This window comes from Protopterus annectens, chromosome 13.part0 (genome assembly GCF_019279795.1).
Source record: "Protopterus annectens isolate FY-2018-M chromosome 13.part0, PAN1.0, whole genome shotgun sequence".
In the NCBI taxonomy this organism is placed as follows: domain Eukaryota; kingdom Metazoa; phylum Chordata; order Ceratodontiformes; family Protopteridae; genus Protopterus; species Protopterus annectens.
In genome coordinates this window covers 712,828,648-712,845,167 of record NC_056747.1, presented here as the reverse complement: position 1 = coordinate 712,845,167, position 16,520 = coordinate 712,828,648, and the positions used below count along the sequence as shown (strand labels likewise).

Sequence of the window (16,520 nt, the reverse complement as noted above, 5' to 3'; positions counted from 1 at the left end):
TACACTTTTTGGCGTTTAGCTTGAGGCCATGGCTCTGGCATCAGTTGTCTGTTTCTATGAGGCCCTTTTGGAGGATGCTTGTTTCGGCTGGAGAGTCGATTATGGCACCCAGTTTGCTGTCATCTGCGAACTTGGTCAGCCGCAGTCCTTCCCTGTTGGCCTGTACCTCCGAGAAATATATACCGAACAAGAGAAGTTCCAGGACTGAGCCTTGTGGGACGCCACTTATAACTGTTTTGGAGTCTGACATGGCTCCAGCAATTCTAACCATGTGGGTTCTGTCCTTGAGCCAGTTTGCAACCCATCTAGTGATATAGGGGTTTATATTTAAACTGGTGAGCTTATCTATAATGCCCGAGTGGGGTATTGTATCGAAGGCTTTTGCGAGGTCCAGGTAGGCTGTGTGGACCACCTTCCCCTCGTCAATGGCCTTGGTGACTGTTTCAAAGAAATCAACCAGGTTTAAGAGGCAGGATCTGCCCTTAACAAAGCCGAACTGGGTAGAATCCAGTGTCTGTAGGTCCCCAATATCTTTATTTATGAGGTCCATGATGATCCTTTCCATAGCTTTGCAGACCAAGCTAGTCAGGCTTATGGGGTGATAGTTTCCAGGATCTGTTGAGGCACCACCTTTGTGGAGAGGGACCACTGTTGCTGTACGCCACTCTTTGGGTACATATCCTGTAGTAAGGCTGAGATTGAACAGTAGTTTTATGTTTGGGTTTAGCTCTTCTTGGAGTTCATGTAGCATGCAGCCCGGGACACTGTCTGGTCCCATTGATGCTGTGTTTTTTGCTTTGGAGAGGGCGGCTCTTACCTGAGCATCTGAGATGTCAGGGGGGGCAGCGCTTTGCTGGGATAGATATTATCCCTTTTGGTGAGGGGGGGAGAAGTTTGCACTGAACCTGTCAGCTGGGATGTTGGCAATGTCTGTGGGTTCGGTGTATTTTTTGTCATTTTGGACTAATTCTGAGCATATCTGAGAATTCCCACCCAGGTTCCTAACATAACTAAAGAAAGCCTTGTGATTATGCTTAGGGTCCTGTGCAATTTTTCTCTCGAAGCTGGCCTCAGACGATTTTATGAGTGCCCGTAGTTTTTTACTAATACTGATCAGAGATGCCTTCCCTTTTTGGGATTTTGCTCTATCATTTAGTAGCTTCCTCCTTCTGTTGTATAGTTTGTTTATGGCTGGGGTCCACCAGACAGGATGTCTGCCTTTGGAGGATTGGGTCTTGGTTTTATTTGGGATTGCATGATCCGTGCATTCCTGAAGGTGTTCATAGAATGCGTTTATAAAGGATTCTGCGGTCTGGGCCGTATTTTCCACAGGCCCGGGGGCTTTGAAGGATTCCACCTCGGTTTTTCACTTACTCCTCCTCTTGCCCCATGGGACTGGGGTGGATATCCTCCTATCTACTTCCAGGTTGTTCCCTCCTATTCTGTACGTACTCTGGAGTTTTTGAGCTTAGGCCTCTGGCCTTGGGGATCTTTTAGAGGGGCTGCTGTCATTTGGGGGGTAAGAAAGCACAGTTATGGCATGGCTGACTCCCTGTTTATCCCAACATCTTGACATCAGTCAGGGCAACCGCTGTCGTCAGGTGAAGGAGAAAATTCTCCAATGGCTTCCATGACAAGAAATCCCATCACTTGTGACTGTAATAGTGAATACTCTCAAACGTCTCCATTTATGGGGCAAGTGTACATAACTGTACTTTCTCTATCTTGCTGAGTTTAGCAAAGTCAGAGCCCAAACTGATGCCTTGAGATGTGGACCTCAGAACAAAAGGTCCCTGCTGCACTCCAGTCTGTGGACTCTAAGGCTTACTGCTTGATGATCTAACATTCATCTCATTTAGGCAGACCTCCTCAAAGAATATGCTAAGTAGTGTAAGAGATTCCAGAAAATCCAACAGAAGGAAACTCTACCTAGCAAAATGGAAAAGATTCTCCCTCTGGTGCCCTGCTAGAGACCAGGACCCAAATTCTGTACAAATGTTCCTGGTTCTCACTTATCTGTCATACCTTTACAGAACAGGAACATCTTTTACCTCTCTGAAGGTACACACATCAGCTATATCAGTTTATCTGCCCTTGCATCCGCAGTAATACTCCTAGATTTAAAGTAAGCAGTTCCTGAAGTTGGGTGTTGTGGGCAGACCACCTAAAAGAGGCAATACTCCAGTATGGGTCCTAAAGTATGTCTGAGAAAACCTCACCTTGCCACTCTTTGAATCCACTACTTCCATACCCCTCAAGGACATTTTCCAGAAAACCACCCTTTTGATAGCGATTACCTCTATAAGAAAAATTTTAGAACTACGGTCTGTTACAAACCATTTTTGATTTTCCTTCCATTGTAAAATTGTATCTGGCCACATTAAGGACCATTTTACTTAGAGCTACTACAAGCCAGTACGGCCTTCTTCAAGGGGTGAAGATGCAATCAATTTTCGAAGAGTTGCACAGTCCACACCTTCTTCCAACACTTCATCCTATATTTTAACAAAGCTATCCTTCAATGTCTGCTCTCTTTGCGACCTCCTCAGAGGCTGCTTCCTTGCGGTCCTTAATCTCTGTAAATCTTCTCCGATGTTATGACTGCAACAGTGAATATTGTGATGGACGTTGTAAAACTGGGTTAAGAACTTGCCAGAATTGTAGATGTTTGAGTATATTCACTGATGCAGTCTCAGTTCTCTCTCCCATGATCCCCTGTGTTATCCTTTTAGGCAGCCTGGGGGTTGGTTGCACTCTTCATCTCATCCTCCACTTTCCTCTCTCTGCCCCTTACCAGGCACCTTCTTTCCTCTGGAAGAGAGGGGGCCGAAACCAGGAGGGAGAAGGAATGTCTGAAAGGCTGGACATCGGGCTCCCTGTAGGCAGGAATCCCAAATGTTGTGAATGCTACAGTGAATATGCTCAAACATCTACATTTCTGTAAGTTCGTAACACAGTTGTGCTTTCATTAGCATTGCTGTTAACATGTTTATGTCTTTTTTTTGATACTGCAGGTAAACAAATCAGATGACACAGCAGAGCACTTGTTAGAACTTGGCTGGTTCACAATGAACAATCTTTTGCCAAATGCCGTCTATAAGGTAAGCAAACTTTTATTTTTTAACATTTTTATCGAAGCATTAAATTTTAACAGTCCAGCAATTACACAACTTGTTCAATTCCTGCCTTCTATTTAACATCATTCTTCCTTTTCAGCATTGTTCTGCATGTGTTATTCCCACAAATTAAATTTATTTCTATGAAATTTGTTTCTTCCCTTTTCTAAAGATCCCACCCCCTTACAATTTCCATAACTTCCATTAAGGTGGGGATATATTTTTATGTCTTATTTTCTAGTAATTGCTTTTTTGGCACTAGCATTAAACTTAGTAAGGTCTTAATATATCTGTGCAATTCAGATCATATTTCCCAGCTCAGAAGAATCATTTCCTTAGACACAAGCATATGCCCCACCCCAACATTTCTGGCAAAGAACTCTCTAGGAAATTTTAGTCTGCCAATTCATTACATTCACAGAAAACATGTTCCCCATTACCCCTCTTTTTCCATCACATCTCCTGCATTTGCTTTTTACCCAAGGAAAAATTCTCTGAAGTCTACTTAGGGTATAAAAATACTTATGCAAACACTTCTAAACAAAAATCTTAAACCTTCTGTGCTTTATTGCATACTTGGTCTCTTTCAGATGTCCAACAGTTGTTCTTTTGTGTATTATCCTTCCATTCTTTCTTCCCAAGCGTTTCTAATCTCCACTGATTTATTGATGTGCACTATTTTTTATATACCATATTATCTTTTTTAACCACTTCTGTTCAAGACTCACTTAAAAGCTGTACCAAAACTGGTCTTTCACTTGGCACTTCCCTATCCCTTTTTCTTTGCCTGTACAGTATTCTGTATAGTATGGGAGGTAGTTTTACCCAGCAGTCCTTACTTCTTTTTGCCTCATTCTACTGTGTTACCCTTCCCTCTTTATTTACTTGCTCTGAGTACCTTTGCTCCTTTGATATACTTCTCCAGTAAGTTCCAGTCCCTTCTTGCCTGTTTTATATACCCGTATTTACAGTCATTCCTAGTTGTGAAATCTCCTATGTTGACTTAGTTCTTCTTAGAATACTTTCTGCTGGTTTATGAATATAACATTCTGGATGGTGGCTATTATTCTTAAGGGCACAGATAAAAAAATCCTAGTCTTTTACTAGTTGAACTCCACTCCCCAGCCTCATTTTATCGTCATCCCTTTCCATTTTTATAACCTGCTTGTGTTATGTATGTGAACTTTGATTGTATAGTTCTGAAGTATACCTTCAAAGTAAGCAGTCCTAAAGTACCATGAACTGAGTGGAGATTCAACCCGCCCCACTTAAGTCTTGCCTTCTCCCAAATAAATTCCTTCAACCCTTTATAATTATGGTCCACAACTTCTCTCTAGTTAAAAAATATGCATGCCCTGTTTATACAGCTAAAGGGATTAGAAGCATTTTCACTGCTTGGATGTTACTATTTTTATCCCTAATCAAGAGCTTCAAGCTTCTTAATGTTTGCATTATCTTTTTGTTTAATCTCTTCCCACAATATCCTTAACATTCATCATAGAATCCTTTTAATCCATATACCTATCTACTACATTTTATCATCTCCCCTTAAGCGTGGTTTTTGCTAAACCAATTCATGTGCAGGTGCATTGTTTACCACTATAGCCTTTGTTTTATCTTCATTCATTTTATATCCTGAAAAGACTAAACTGCCTCAAAATGTTCCACAGTTACCAGAATGTCTTTTTCTAGATTTATCAAGTTTGTTTGTTTTTGTCTTTCGGCTTTTCCCGGTTAGGGGTCGCCACAGTGGAACTCCGGTCCGCTAATGATTGGTAGTGGATTTTTACATACCGGGTTACCAGCCCTGACGCACAACCTTCAATGAAGGCACGCCCCATTCATACATGCCTCCACACAGAAGATGCTCTAGCTGAGAATCGAACGGGACAACGTCTTGCTATGAGGCGACAACGATACCGCAGCACCACCACCGCAGATTTTCTAATAATTTGCAGAGCTAAGTTTTCTTCACTTCCATACCAATTATATTCATGGATTTGTGAGCCCCTTATTTTGTTTGCTAGTAGCTTTAAATATAACACAAATAATAAAGAGGAAAGAGGACACTCCCTTGTTCCTTTCTTCAAACATAGTTGCAGAGGAACCCTCCCACCTTAATTTGTGGCTCTGACCGTTCATATATCCTCCAAGTCTAACCCTGTTATTCTACCAGTGAATGTAAATGCTTCCATTGCCTTACTCATAAAATCTTAGCTAACTCTGTTGAATGCTTTTGCTGCGTCATAACCCAACAACAATAGTGCTGTTCTTGAACACTGTGCCTTCCCTCTGATATTGTCTATTTACCTCTCTCCACAAAACCACATTGATCCATATCTATCAGTTTTAGCAACAACTTTGCCATTCTTTTATCTAGCATAGACATAAACTTTTTATAATAATGTTTTGTAATTTTAATGAGTCTATATGAAGCTGGGTCTGAAGAGTCTTTACCTTCTTTGGGTAGTACACCTACTTCAGCTTTCTTTCGAAATGTTACTTGCTCCCCTTGTAAAATTTTGTTAAAACCCTCCAGAACTTTATCGCTTTTTCCCTGTTAGCTTCCAGACTTCCACAGGAAAACCTTATCTTCTTGACAACTTCCCTATTGATTGATTATACCTAACTGTTTTTACCTTATGTCTTCCTTTCTTAGCTATTAATTGTTGAGCCTTGTCTTCTTTTTACCTTAGGATAATTATGTCTTCCATAGAGATTTCCATTTTTGCTTTTTTCTTGGTTTCCACATTCCTGTGCTTTATACTGATTTACATGACATTTCCAAGATATCTCTAATACTCATGCACATTTTCCAAATACTTCCTTATTTTCCATTTAGCATTTTGCAGTTCTCCACATTCTGTTCTGTGAGATTACCCTTTTTCTGTAATACTTCAACATTTGTCATTCCATGTAAATAATTCCCAACACTTACCCAGATCTCTTTTGCTTTTTTTCTACCATATTTTTAAAATCCCATTTTCATTTTATCACACTCACTAACTGTTTTTCTAGGGGAAAAATGTCATTCCTAATAACAAATAATTTCTACTACCCACTCCTTAATTTAGTACAAAGACAGAAAACTACATACGTTTTCAAAACTTGAAGTGTAACCCCCCCACACACACACAAGATAGGAGCTTTTGCCCCAAATTGATAATTGCACCCGCAGGCATTACCTTATCTAAAATTAAGGTTCCCATACTAAAGAGCATTTCAGAGACTATGCCAAACTTAGAGTAATTGCTGTCTTCTCTTTTCTTATTTCTGTTCCCCTCCCAGATGTGAATTAATTGCATTAAAGTATTAAGGCCATTGGGAAAACCTTTTTTAGCTTCTTTGCCTTGATGCTCACACTTTTACTGTTTAACAGGCTCAGTGGCTTCCTGCTGATCATGCAGGACCTCCATTTCATCCATTAAAACCAATCCCATGTACTTCATATATATTTCAAACAGTCCACTCATATTCCATAGTTTAATCCATTTAGCATTTACAACCTGACATATTCCATCTATACATCATTCTGTAGCTTAATGTTACCTCTGCCACTTTCAACCGTAATGCTTGTTTGGTTTCTCTTCTTACTGATCTTGGAACATCATGGCCAAAGCTTCTTCAGAATACTTTGATTCAACAGCATTGTTCACTTCTGCCACCACCAATTAAGAGATGACATCTTTATTCTTCAGTTTACAAAAAACATCTCTAATCAACTATTTTTTGTTTATTGTTTATTAATTTTGAGCTATTTTTGCTCCCCTTGCTTCATTCATATGGTATCCTACACCAGTGCCCCATATCCATTGCCAGGTCTGCCAGCTTTACCTAACATGCCTGCACTTCCTCCAGCTGAGGATGGTGCGGATACTAAGAGCATTCTGGGAGATCTGTTCATCCTGCCATCTGCCTGGGGATATTTCCCATTTTACTGCTTTCCCCTCCTTTTGCAGTAACCTCCAAGGGGCAAGAGTGCATTGGGGCATGTGTTCTATCACCCTACCTCTGCAGCAGCTCAGCCAGGTCCAACACCCTTCTGTCTCTTAGGACCATGCCTCCCCGTACACAATGTCCCTAAGGATCATCATAGGGAACACTCGTGAATCCACCCTTCTTTCCCTACCAATCCATCAGCCACCAGAGCCACAAATAAAATTTGGGTTGGCTGGGCTGTAGTCGGGCCTTTATTCCTCAACACCACCAGTGTAGCAACATTTGGATCGATGAAGTGACCTGATGAGAGAACCAGTTTCAGAATGTACCACACATGCATTCCCATGACTTGCCACATGTTTGAGCTGTTAGTCACTGCCCCTCAGTGCTCTACTGAGTAACCAGGGATTAGAAAATACCCAGACTTTTCTCTGCAAAGGGGAAATGGATTTTTTTTAATTCTTTGAGAGGTAGATATTTTGTTCCCACCTTTTTTTTGTTCTAAAGGGGCTGGGAGATTTATTCGCCATCCTGGACTTTAGTGACTTCAGCAGACACATCTGGTACATCAAGCCCCTAAATAGTCACTCTGCAGTAGTCATTTTTCTTCTGCAGCAGGGTGCCTTGAATTTGTCACTGGACACTGTGGCCCTGTTTTGGTACATCACCACTTATGGTCTACATAGGATATTCCTTTGATTTGTTATGTGTGAATTTCACTTTCATTGTATGCTATCTGTGACGAATTTCGGGGGGGGGGTGCAGCACTATCTAGCTAATTGACTTTATCAGACATACACGCACTAGGCAATTGGAGGCTGAAGGAATCCAACACTGGACTTCAGGAAGAAGATAATTAACAGCTCATAGTCATAATCCTCCTCATTAACTGCCTGACTAAGCTTATTTCTGCAGTTAACCCTATTCAGAAGATTAAACTAATATTTGAACTAGTCATTTAAAAGGTGTTTCTTTTTAATCCATTTATTAAATTCATGGAAGAAAAAGTATAGCAATACAGTAAGTGATTAGTACACCATGCACTGAATGTTGACAAAAGTAATGTAATATTTTCAATCTGAATAATAATAAGCAGTTACCGTATCAAAATCAGTGGTATACATAATTGCTACCAACTTTTAAAGACAGTTTGTAAATAGTACACCATGAAGTCTATGAACCTATAACAATTTTGAAGCTTGTCTATCAAATGCTGGATATTCACTAAAAATCCTCTCAGTTTTTCACATTGCCAAATGTTTCTCTAGATTCCTTTCTGCCTTCTGTCACATCTCCAACAGGTCCCCCAAACCCCTGGGAACATTTTGGCTAACCTTTGTGGCATTTTGAACTGTTGGTAGAGACACTTCCATGCAACAATCCCAAAACATCTAGCTTTGATAGCATATCTGGAGAGCTGAATAATCCGAATCAACTCTTGCTCAATAACCACACTTCCTACCTCTCTTGTCTATGAGTTCTTCATACCTCAACTTAGTACTTTACTTGACTTTAATAACATTGCTTGAGCAGGACCCTTGCCTTCCTTCAACACTATCATCATCCCCATCAGTTCATGATCTTAGGTGAGATGCCTCTTACCTGTTTTATCTTTTTCATTAGATTTAGGGGTGATATTTCCAACTCAATGTTTCTGGCAATTGAAATTCATCTTTAACTTCTTGCCATGTTTTAACCCCCCCCCCCCCACTAATAATAGCTGCCATGTATCCATCTTAGTTTTCTTCTTCATCCGCTGATTGGTTCTGTCCTTTTGAGTTCCTCCTATTGGCAACACTTCTAATGTCCATTCCTTTTACTTTCCACTCTTAGAGTAGTCCCTACTGTTATTTGGAGGTAATTCATGAGTGAGGTTTGGCAAACTGCCCATGAGTGATTAACAGTATCTTCAGTATATCTACCTATGCTCTTAACTGTTTATTCAGAGCCCACAGCATTCCTTTTCACATTGCCTTATATAGTGACTTCAGGAATCAGAAGACCAAAGACAACTGACAGGCCTCAAGGTAGATTTTAATGTGAGATACTCCAAGGCCGCATAAATCCTTCAGTGCCACTAAACTTTCTCAAGCTACCAAAGGCTTACCTCCATTCCATAGAAATTTTAAAATCACCTGTTTAAGTCTTTTAAATACATTAGGGTTGGAAGCCCCAAGAACACATGTTGTGGCAACACAGATAATCGCAACTTGAAACATTTTGTCCATTTCAAGTGAAATTGCCTCACATTTCTCAAATGTTGCATTTAATCTTTCAAAAGTTTTCTTGAAACATCTCTTCTATAGTTCCCTTTATCCAAATCCTCAAATATTTATCCTATTATCTCCCATGGGTATTTGAGATTCTCCTTTAACTTACTCAGAATTAAGTGCTAGGGCCTGTGATTTCTCTTGATTAATCTTATAACCTGATCTTTTTCTAAAATCCTCTAGCATAGTCCATAACCTTAATAAGTCCACTTTGGGGTACATGAGCATAAGTAACATGTAATCTGCAAACAGTGACACTAGTCGTAGCTGTTGCTCTCATTAACAGCTTAAGAAAGTAGACCTTCTGATGAGATTTGCCAAGGCTGCAGGTACATTGCATAAAGCTGGTATCTCACTCCTCCTCAGTGCTCACCTTTGCCCCCTTATGTCACTTCCCAGTCATTTCTACTAACCTTTTGGAAAGCCCCAGGTTTGCATCAGCTAAAACAAATAGTTCCATCTCATCCAATCAGAATCCTTCTTTGCATCTCGGAAGAGAGCCTTTAGCCTCCTAACTTCTCTCTGTGCCTCATCAGTCACTGTTAACGTATGTAAAATGTTGCCCACCATCCTCCTCCTTCCCACAAATCCACATTAATCTGCTTGTATAATATATGGTATCACCTACCCAGTCCATTGAGCTGTGGCTGACATTGCAAACTTGTAGTTGTGACTTTAATTGGGAATGGGTGTGCAGGAGGAAGGTAGGAGAAGATATTTTCCGTCTTTCAAAATCACAGCAACAGTCACTTCCTTCTAAGACACAGAGGGAAAGGGTCTTCCGTAACATCTCATTCAGCAGCCTGAGCCAGAGCTCAATAAACTTGTTTTTTGTTACAGCCCATAATTCTACTGATAAGGCATCACTATTGGATGTTTCCTTTTGTCATCCCCTTCCATATTTTGTTCAGTTCCATTCTTGATATCGGCTGTGCTATCTTCTCCCTCTTTTTATCCTCAGGTTTAATCAACTCTAACTTTTAAAACCTCTCTCTTTCCTCCTCTTCTCCTGTCCATATTCATCTGTCTCAGGATGTAGTGGTTTGTAATATTCTAAAAATTTGTTTAATATATCCATGAGTGAGACGACTTTGCCTCATTCCCCATGTCTAAGTCTGTAGATCCTTCCCTCCATTATTTCTTGCCAAAATTGCACTGTCAGAGTGCTTATCCCTCTGGGGGAATTACTGAAAGACAACTGCTCCATATTTCCACTTCCTAAGGAAAACTCTCTTATCTACTTGTACCTGTAACTGTCATTTTAATTTTCATTCCTTCTTGCCCACACCCTGTGACCTTGGCGTAGCTTGTAATACCGCTAATTCTCTTACTAAATCATGTTGCCTTTGTTTCATCTATGTTGCATTTGTTTATCTCTCTACTTCCACCTTAATTCACTGCTTACATTTGTCCCAACTTTCCATCCTTTCAGCAGCCTCATTCACTGCTTGCTCCACCCATTGCTTGGCCTTCAGATATTTTGAGAGATACCCTGGGAATCTTCAGTGTCTTAGCAACTCTGGTTGGGTTCTCAATTATATTTCACTTGGACTAATGCATGGTCTGAAATCATTATTGGCTCAACACCCACTGTGACCAGCACACTTGGGTATTTGATAGTTGTATATCCTCTATTACTTCTTGCCTACTGTTAAAACCTTGAGAATAATAAGTAAACCTGTGATTTTGACATCTTCTCTGCTTAAACTTATGTACATCCAACAGCCATATCCATTTAGTATAAGCAGACAAAAACTTCCCCTTCTGTAGGCACCTTTTGTTTGCTTGGTCCCTTACACCATCCCTACTCACAGTGACATTCCAGTAATCAGCTACTAAAGAAATATCCTCCTGAAATGCGACTTTCCTACACAGTAAGGCTGTAAGCTCAAAAACCCTGGTTCTGGATGGGATGTAGATTGCTGCACATACAACCTTGTACCTAAAATCCATCTTTTCATCCCAACCACCATCTCATTCGCATCCTTTTATCTCTCATCTGCATCTACCCTCAGGTTCCTCCTCACCAGGAGGGCGTACTCCTCTTTTCTTCTTTCTCTCCCAGCTTAATTCTGCCAGGACAGAATACCTCACCCCCTCTATTTAACTTTTGATGCTCCGCCGGATCTAAATAGGTTTCTGCTAAGACTACCGTATCTGCCCTCACTTTCTTAATATATTGCAACATCCTTTCCCTATTTACAAGATTTGTCAGGCCTTTGATGTTGCACATCGCCTCCCCAAAGTCTCTACTCTCCCCCTTACCGTCATCATCCTAAAACTTAGCTGTTTCTTGTTCCCCTGTTTCATCAACCCTTGCTGCCTCGTGTCTCAAAGTCTGTACTTCCCTTGTCACTCATTTCCTTCCTAACTTCTGCTGCTTACCTTCCAGCACATCCATACAGTTACCCCATTACCACTTCTAGTAATACACAAAGCAAGGAACGGTTTTACTCCCCCTTTATGTCACTTCACTGTATAACTGTATACAAGACTTTATATATGTCTTTAAAGGTTGAACAATTTTCTCTTCTCTTTCACTCCATCCTGCCCTTCCTTCCACCATTACTGTGGCAAATGCATCCCATTCCCTATTTGTTTAAACATGTAATGCTCATTAAATTCCATAATATAATAGACAGATTCAGAAATGGCAAAGACTCGTACCACAAAAAAGAAATAATGTGGCCATATAGATTAGCATTTGTTCACATTTTTGCAAGAAAAAAGAAGAAAGGAAACAAACTTCTGGCTAATTCCAATCATTTCAACATTTCAAGATAATGTCCCAAACTTCCATCTGCTTAACAGTGATTTGCAGACCATACTCTGCATGCCTCTGCCTCAGTCTTTGCTTTTCCCTTTTCTTACTGGATAAATAGTTAGGCTTGGTTATGTCAGACTCTCTCACAGAGTACTGAGCAGATCACACTTGTAGACAAATTGCTAATGGATATTGCAGCTGTTCAAATCAGGGCACTTATTGTACTTTCATAAAATCAGTTCTTAAAGTTTATATTTTCAGCCAGCTCTAATAGTCTGTCTGCTAATGATCATATCTTGCTATAGAACCTTGCACAGGCCATCTGATTTGCTGAAGCCAGCTAGTATGTCATAAAACTCCCTAAACAATTGGATAAAAAACTCCTCCACTCACTGTGTTGTCACTTCCTCTAATATTTGCTTAGGCCTGATAAATCCAATGCATCAGTAACCATACTACATATCCCCCAGGTCCAAAACATTCAACTGTAGTTCAGCATACTTGACCTCTCACAAATGTCCAGAGGTACAGTCTAACCAGAGCCACAGCAGTAGCAAAGAATAAAAATCATCCAATTTATCCACACCACCATAGTCAAGCAAGTCCCCAGCCTTATTGGATGAGCCCCTTTCTGTCTCTAACCAAGTTCTGATGTAAACAGTCATCTACATCCATTAAGCCTGTGGTGCAAGATAAGATTTCTCACCCTTTGATTGTGATGTTGCTTCTTGAAGAATCTCTACCCTTTCCTTTAATACTTGTCATTTGTGAAATAAAAGAAATGGCTCTAAATTTCCCCTGTCTCCCTGGTGGAGAAATCTGTTCCTCTCCCACTTGCTCTCCACCCTTTGTTACCTTAATGGATCCACTGCCTTCCCTTTACCAAATTGGCAGAGTTCTTTAAGACTGTTAGTGCCTCTGCTCACTCATTAAAAGTTCTTGGTGGCACCAGTGAGGGATATCCTCATTTGGAAAGAATATAACATCCTCCAGTAGACTTCTGTATGATACTACTGCATGTCTGCGATAAAAGCCTTTCTTAACCTTTGTATTTCTGTGTAGTCCTGCTCCAGCAGTGTTTTCCACAGTTTCCAAACCTCTGCAGGTGCTTTCTCCTTAGTGCTGTAAGCTTGAAAATGCATTGTTATTTATCGGGGGTGTCTTTCTATCCCACCTGCCAAGGAGTATGTTGGGTTCTCACTCTATAATTTTATCTATTATCAGCAGGCCAGTTCATCTCAGGAGTATGTTGCTTTTCTCTGTATAATTGTATCTATTATCTGCAGCCTAATCCATCTCAACAGGGTCTCTCGAGCAAGCTTAAAGCAGTCCCAACCCTCAACCATCTTTGGTAACCTTATTATTTTTATATGCATCCTCTGTAGCAGTCAGATTCACCTCATAGTGTTCCAGGTGTGCTTCTACTGCCTCTGTCCTTGCCTTCAGCTTCACATTCTCCCCCATTAGGGTCTGGATTAATGTAGAATGCTCATTGAGGGTCACTTCTGTCTCCTCCATTCTTTTCTCATTACCCAACACATGTCCTTTGAGTGCCTGTTTCAATTATTTAATCACCAACAAAATATGGTTAAAAAGACTCTTTGATTGTCTGATATCTGTGGCATCACTCCCACACATTTCTTAGCATTTCTTCCCATATCTTTGTAACTTGAGTCATGTCTGCAAGCTACAGCAAATGTCTCTCTGTCCTTAATTTTTCTCCAACATTTTGACATTCACTCTTAAGTATTCTTCCTTTACCACCTTTAGCCGTAGGCATTTATATATCTTCCCTATCTTTAAATTACTTTACTGCCTATCAGGAGGAACAGGATTGGATGTTTGTCGAATGAGCACCATACCAGAAGTCATAAACTATTTAAAAAATGTTTTTGTAAACATGTAAGAGTTGGAAATGCCAGTGAAGTAGATTTCGGTGGAGTGATTGGAAGTGAGTCAGATTTAAATTCTAATAGACAGGAAAGAGAGTAGACAAGATAAAGTAGTAAGGAAATATCAGGAAAGAGTGGTGTGATGAACATCGACTACTACAAAAATTGTTTGAGTAGGTGGAGTAGACAGATGGAAAGTAATGAGGGTACCTGGAAGGAAATGGGTAAGAAAGAACTATTAGAGCAATGACATGAGAAAAAAAGATGTGAGGTAGACAGGAGAATAACGTGGTAACTTTGAAATAAGTAAATGTAGACATAAAAGGAAAGAAGAGTGATGAAGACAAAGAAGGGAAGTAAGACTATGGAGAAGAAAGCAGGTTAGAAGTAGAGCAAATTAAGAATAGCACAGTAGAAAAGAGGACATTTTGTGTAATATTTAATAAAAATATGTATGCAAAAAGGGGTTGTAGTGTATTGTAGTTCATAGGTGTTTACTAGGCTAACAACCTCAATGGCCTTTTTAAGCCTAGCCATGCATCCCTAATCTCTGACATGTTCTGATACCCTTGGTAAGTGTAAGTATGGGCCTGGGAGATGAACCATTTACAGGTTACGTGTTTGCATTAGAGACATAGGTGCCAAACCAGGGATGAATTTCTGGTTTCCCATCCAATTGTCCAACAGGTTACGTGTTTGCATTAGAGACATAGGTGCCAAACCAGGGATGAATTTCTGGTTTCCCATCCAATTGTCCAAGTTGCACTTGAATTGGGTTAGGGAAGGAACTCTGCTTCACATGGATGGGTAGTCTCTGGGATACATACCTCTCTCTCCAGCAGGTCCTGTTTGTATCACAGGCAAGGTTTAAGTCTTTAAAATGGGTAGTTCTGGTACTGTTTGTTTTGTGAATATGCAGGTGGTCCATCAGAGTGAGGTCTGACAATGCCCTGTATACCAGCCATAGATCTCCCTTCAAAAGCCTGTAGGAGACACAATACAGGGATAGGGCCTTGAGGCGGTCTGCATAGGACATATTACTTATGCCATGTATTCTCTTTTAGTGAGGAACCTCTGTGGACATTCTAGTTGTTGGATATGCCTGGTTAGGTACATACCAAAGGGGTCATTGTACTCAATGATAGGTCTGATGAATGCAGAATACAGTGGAACAATGACTTCCATGGACTTAGATGCCATACCTTTGTTTATAAGTTGCGCAACATACAGTGACTTCCTCATCACTGTAGACACGTGATGATCAAAGGCTAGATTACTATTTGTGTGCGTGTCCCTAAGTCCCTGACTATTGGGGAGAGTTGTCAGTATGATAGTTACCAGGGATGGATGACTTCCCAAAGGATACTACTGTGCATTCCTTGGCATTTAGTTTTAGTCCATGGCTCTGACACCAGTTTGTCTGTGTTAGCCCCTCCTGGAGAATGTTTGTGTCAGTGTGAGATTCAGTGACATCTCCTAACTTCATCTGCAAACTTAGTTAGCCAGAGACCACTGACATTGGCCTTGACTTCTGAGAAGTAAATGCCAAAGTGGAGCGGTCCAAGGACTGATCCCTGACGGACTGCACTTGTGACTTCCCTCTTTGTAGAAGTGGACTCCTCAATTCTAACTTCTTGGGTTCTGTCTTTGAGCAAGTTGGCTATCCACCTGGTGACATACGGGTTTGTACCTAACCTCCTGAGTTTGTCAACAATGTCCGAGTAGGCAAATACCTTGGCCAGGTCAAAGTAGGCAGTGTGAACGATTTTGCCTTCATCCATTGCTTTGGTGACCGTCTCAAAGAAATCCATCAGGTAGAGTAGGCATGATCTGCCCTTGACGAAAACAAGCTGGTTTGGGTCTAGTGTCTGGAGGTTTACTGTATCTCTATTAATCATTTCCATGATAATTCTTTCCATGGCTTTACATATATGACTAGTGAGACTTATGGGTCTGTAGTTTCCAGGGTCTGTAGATGGCCCACCGCTCTGCAGAGGGATGACTGTTACTTTATCCATTCATGAGTAATGAAGTCTGTTTGGAGGCTACAGTTAAATAATAATTCCAGAGGCCCTGATAGGTCACGTTTCATGCTATTTAGAAGGCATCCTGGGGTATTGTCTGGGCCCATTGATGCAGTGTTCTTGGCCTTAGAGAGAGCATTAAGGACCTGTTCCCGAGTGATAGTAGGTGGAGTTATATTTGATGATATTTCCTGAGGGGAAGGATGGGGGGGGGGGGTGTAAAGTTGGAGCTGAATTTATCAGCCAGGAGGTTTGCTATATCTTCTGGCTCAGTATAGGTGGCTCCATTTACAATGAGCTCTGCACATAATTGTGCTTGCCTTTGAGATTGTGGACATAGCTAAAGAATGCTTTGTGGTTGTCCTTGGCCTGGGAGGCCAAACTTACCTCAAATTTGACTTTGGTAGACTTTATTTGTCCTCTGAGTTGTTTGTTTAGTTTGAGAATGCTTTTATCCTGCTAGGTTCTGCACCTCCTAATTTTTGCCATGATTTTCTTCCTCCTGTTGTCCATCC

At 40.7% G+C, this 16,520-nt stretch overlaps 1 protein-coding gene across 1 annotated transcript in view; it reads left to right on the top strand.

Annotated features, from left to right (window-relative positions):
* KIAA0100 (KIAA0100 ortholog) overlaps positions 1-16,520 on the top strand; it is a 2,229,983-nt gene that overhangs the window by 1,936,636 nt on the left and 276,827 nt on the right. Inside the window, exon 33 of the mRNA XM_044054400.1 lies at positions 3,015-3,101. Coding sequence (XP_043910335.1) covers positions 3,015-3,101 — 87 coding nt within the window. The remainder of the gene's footprint in view (positions 1-3,014; positions 3,102-16,520) is intronic.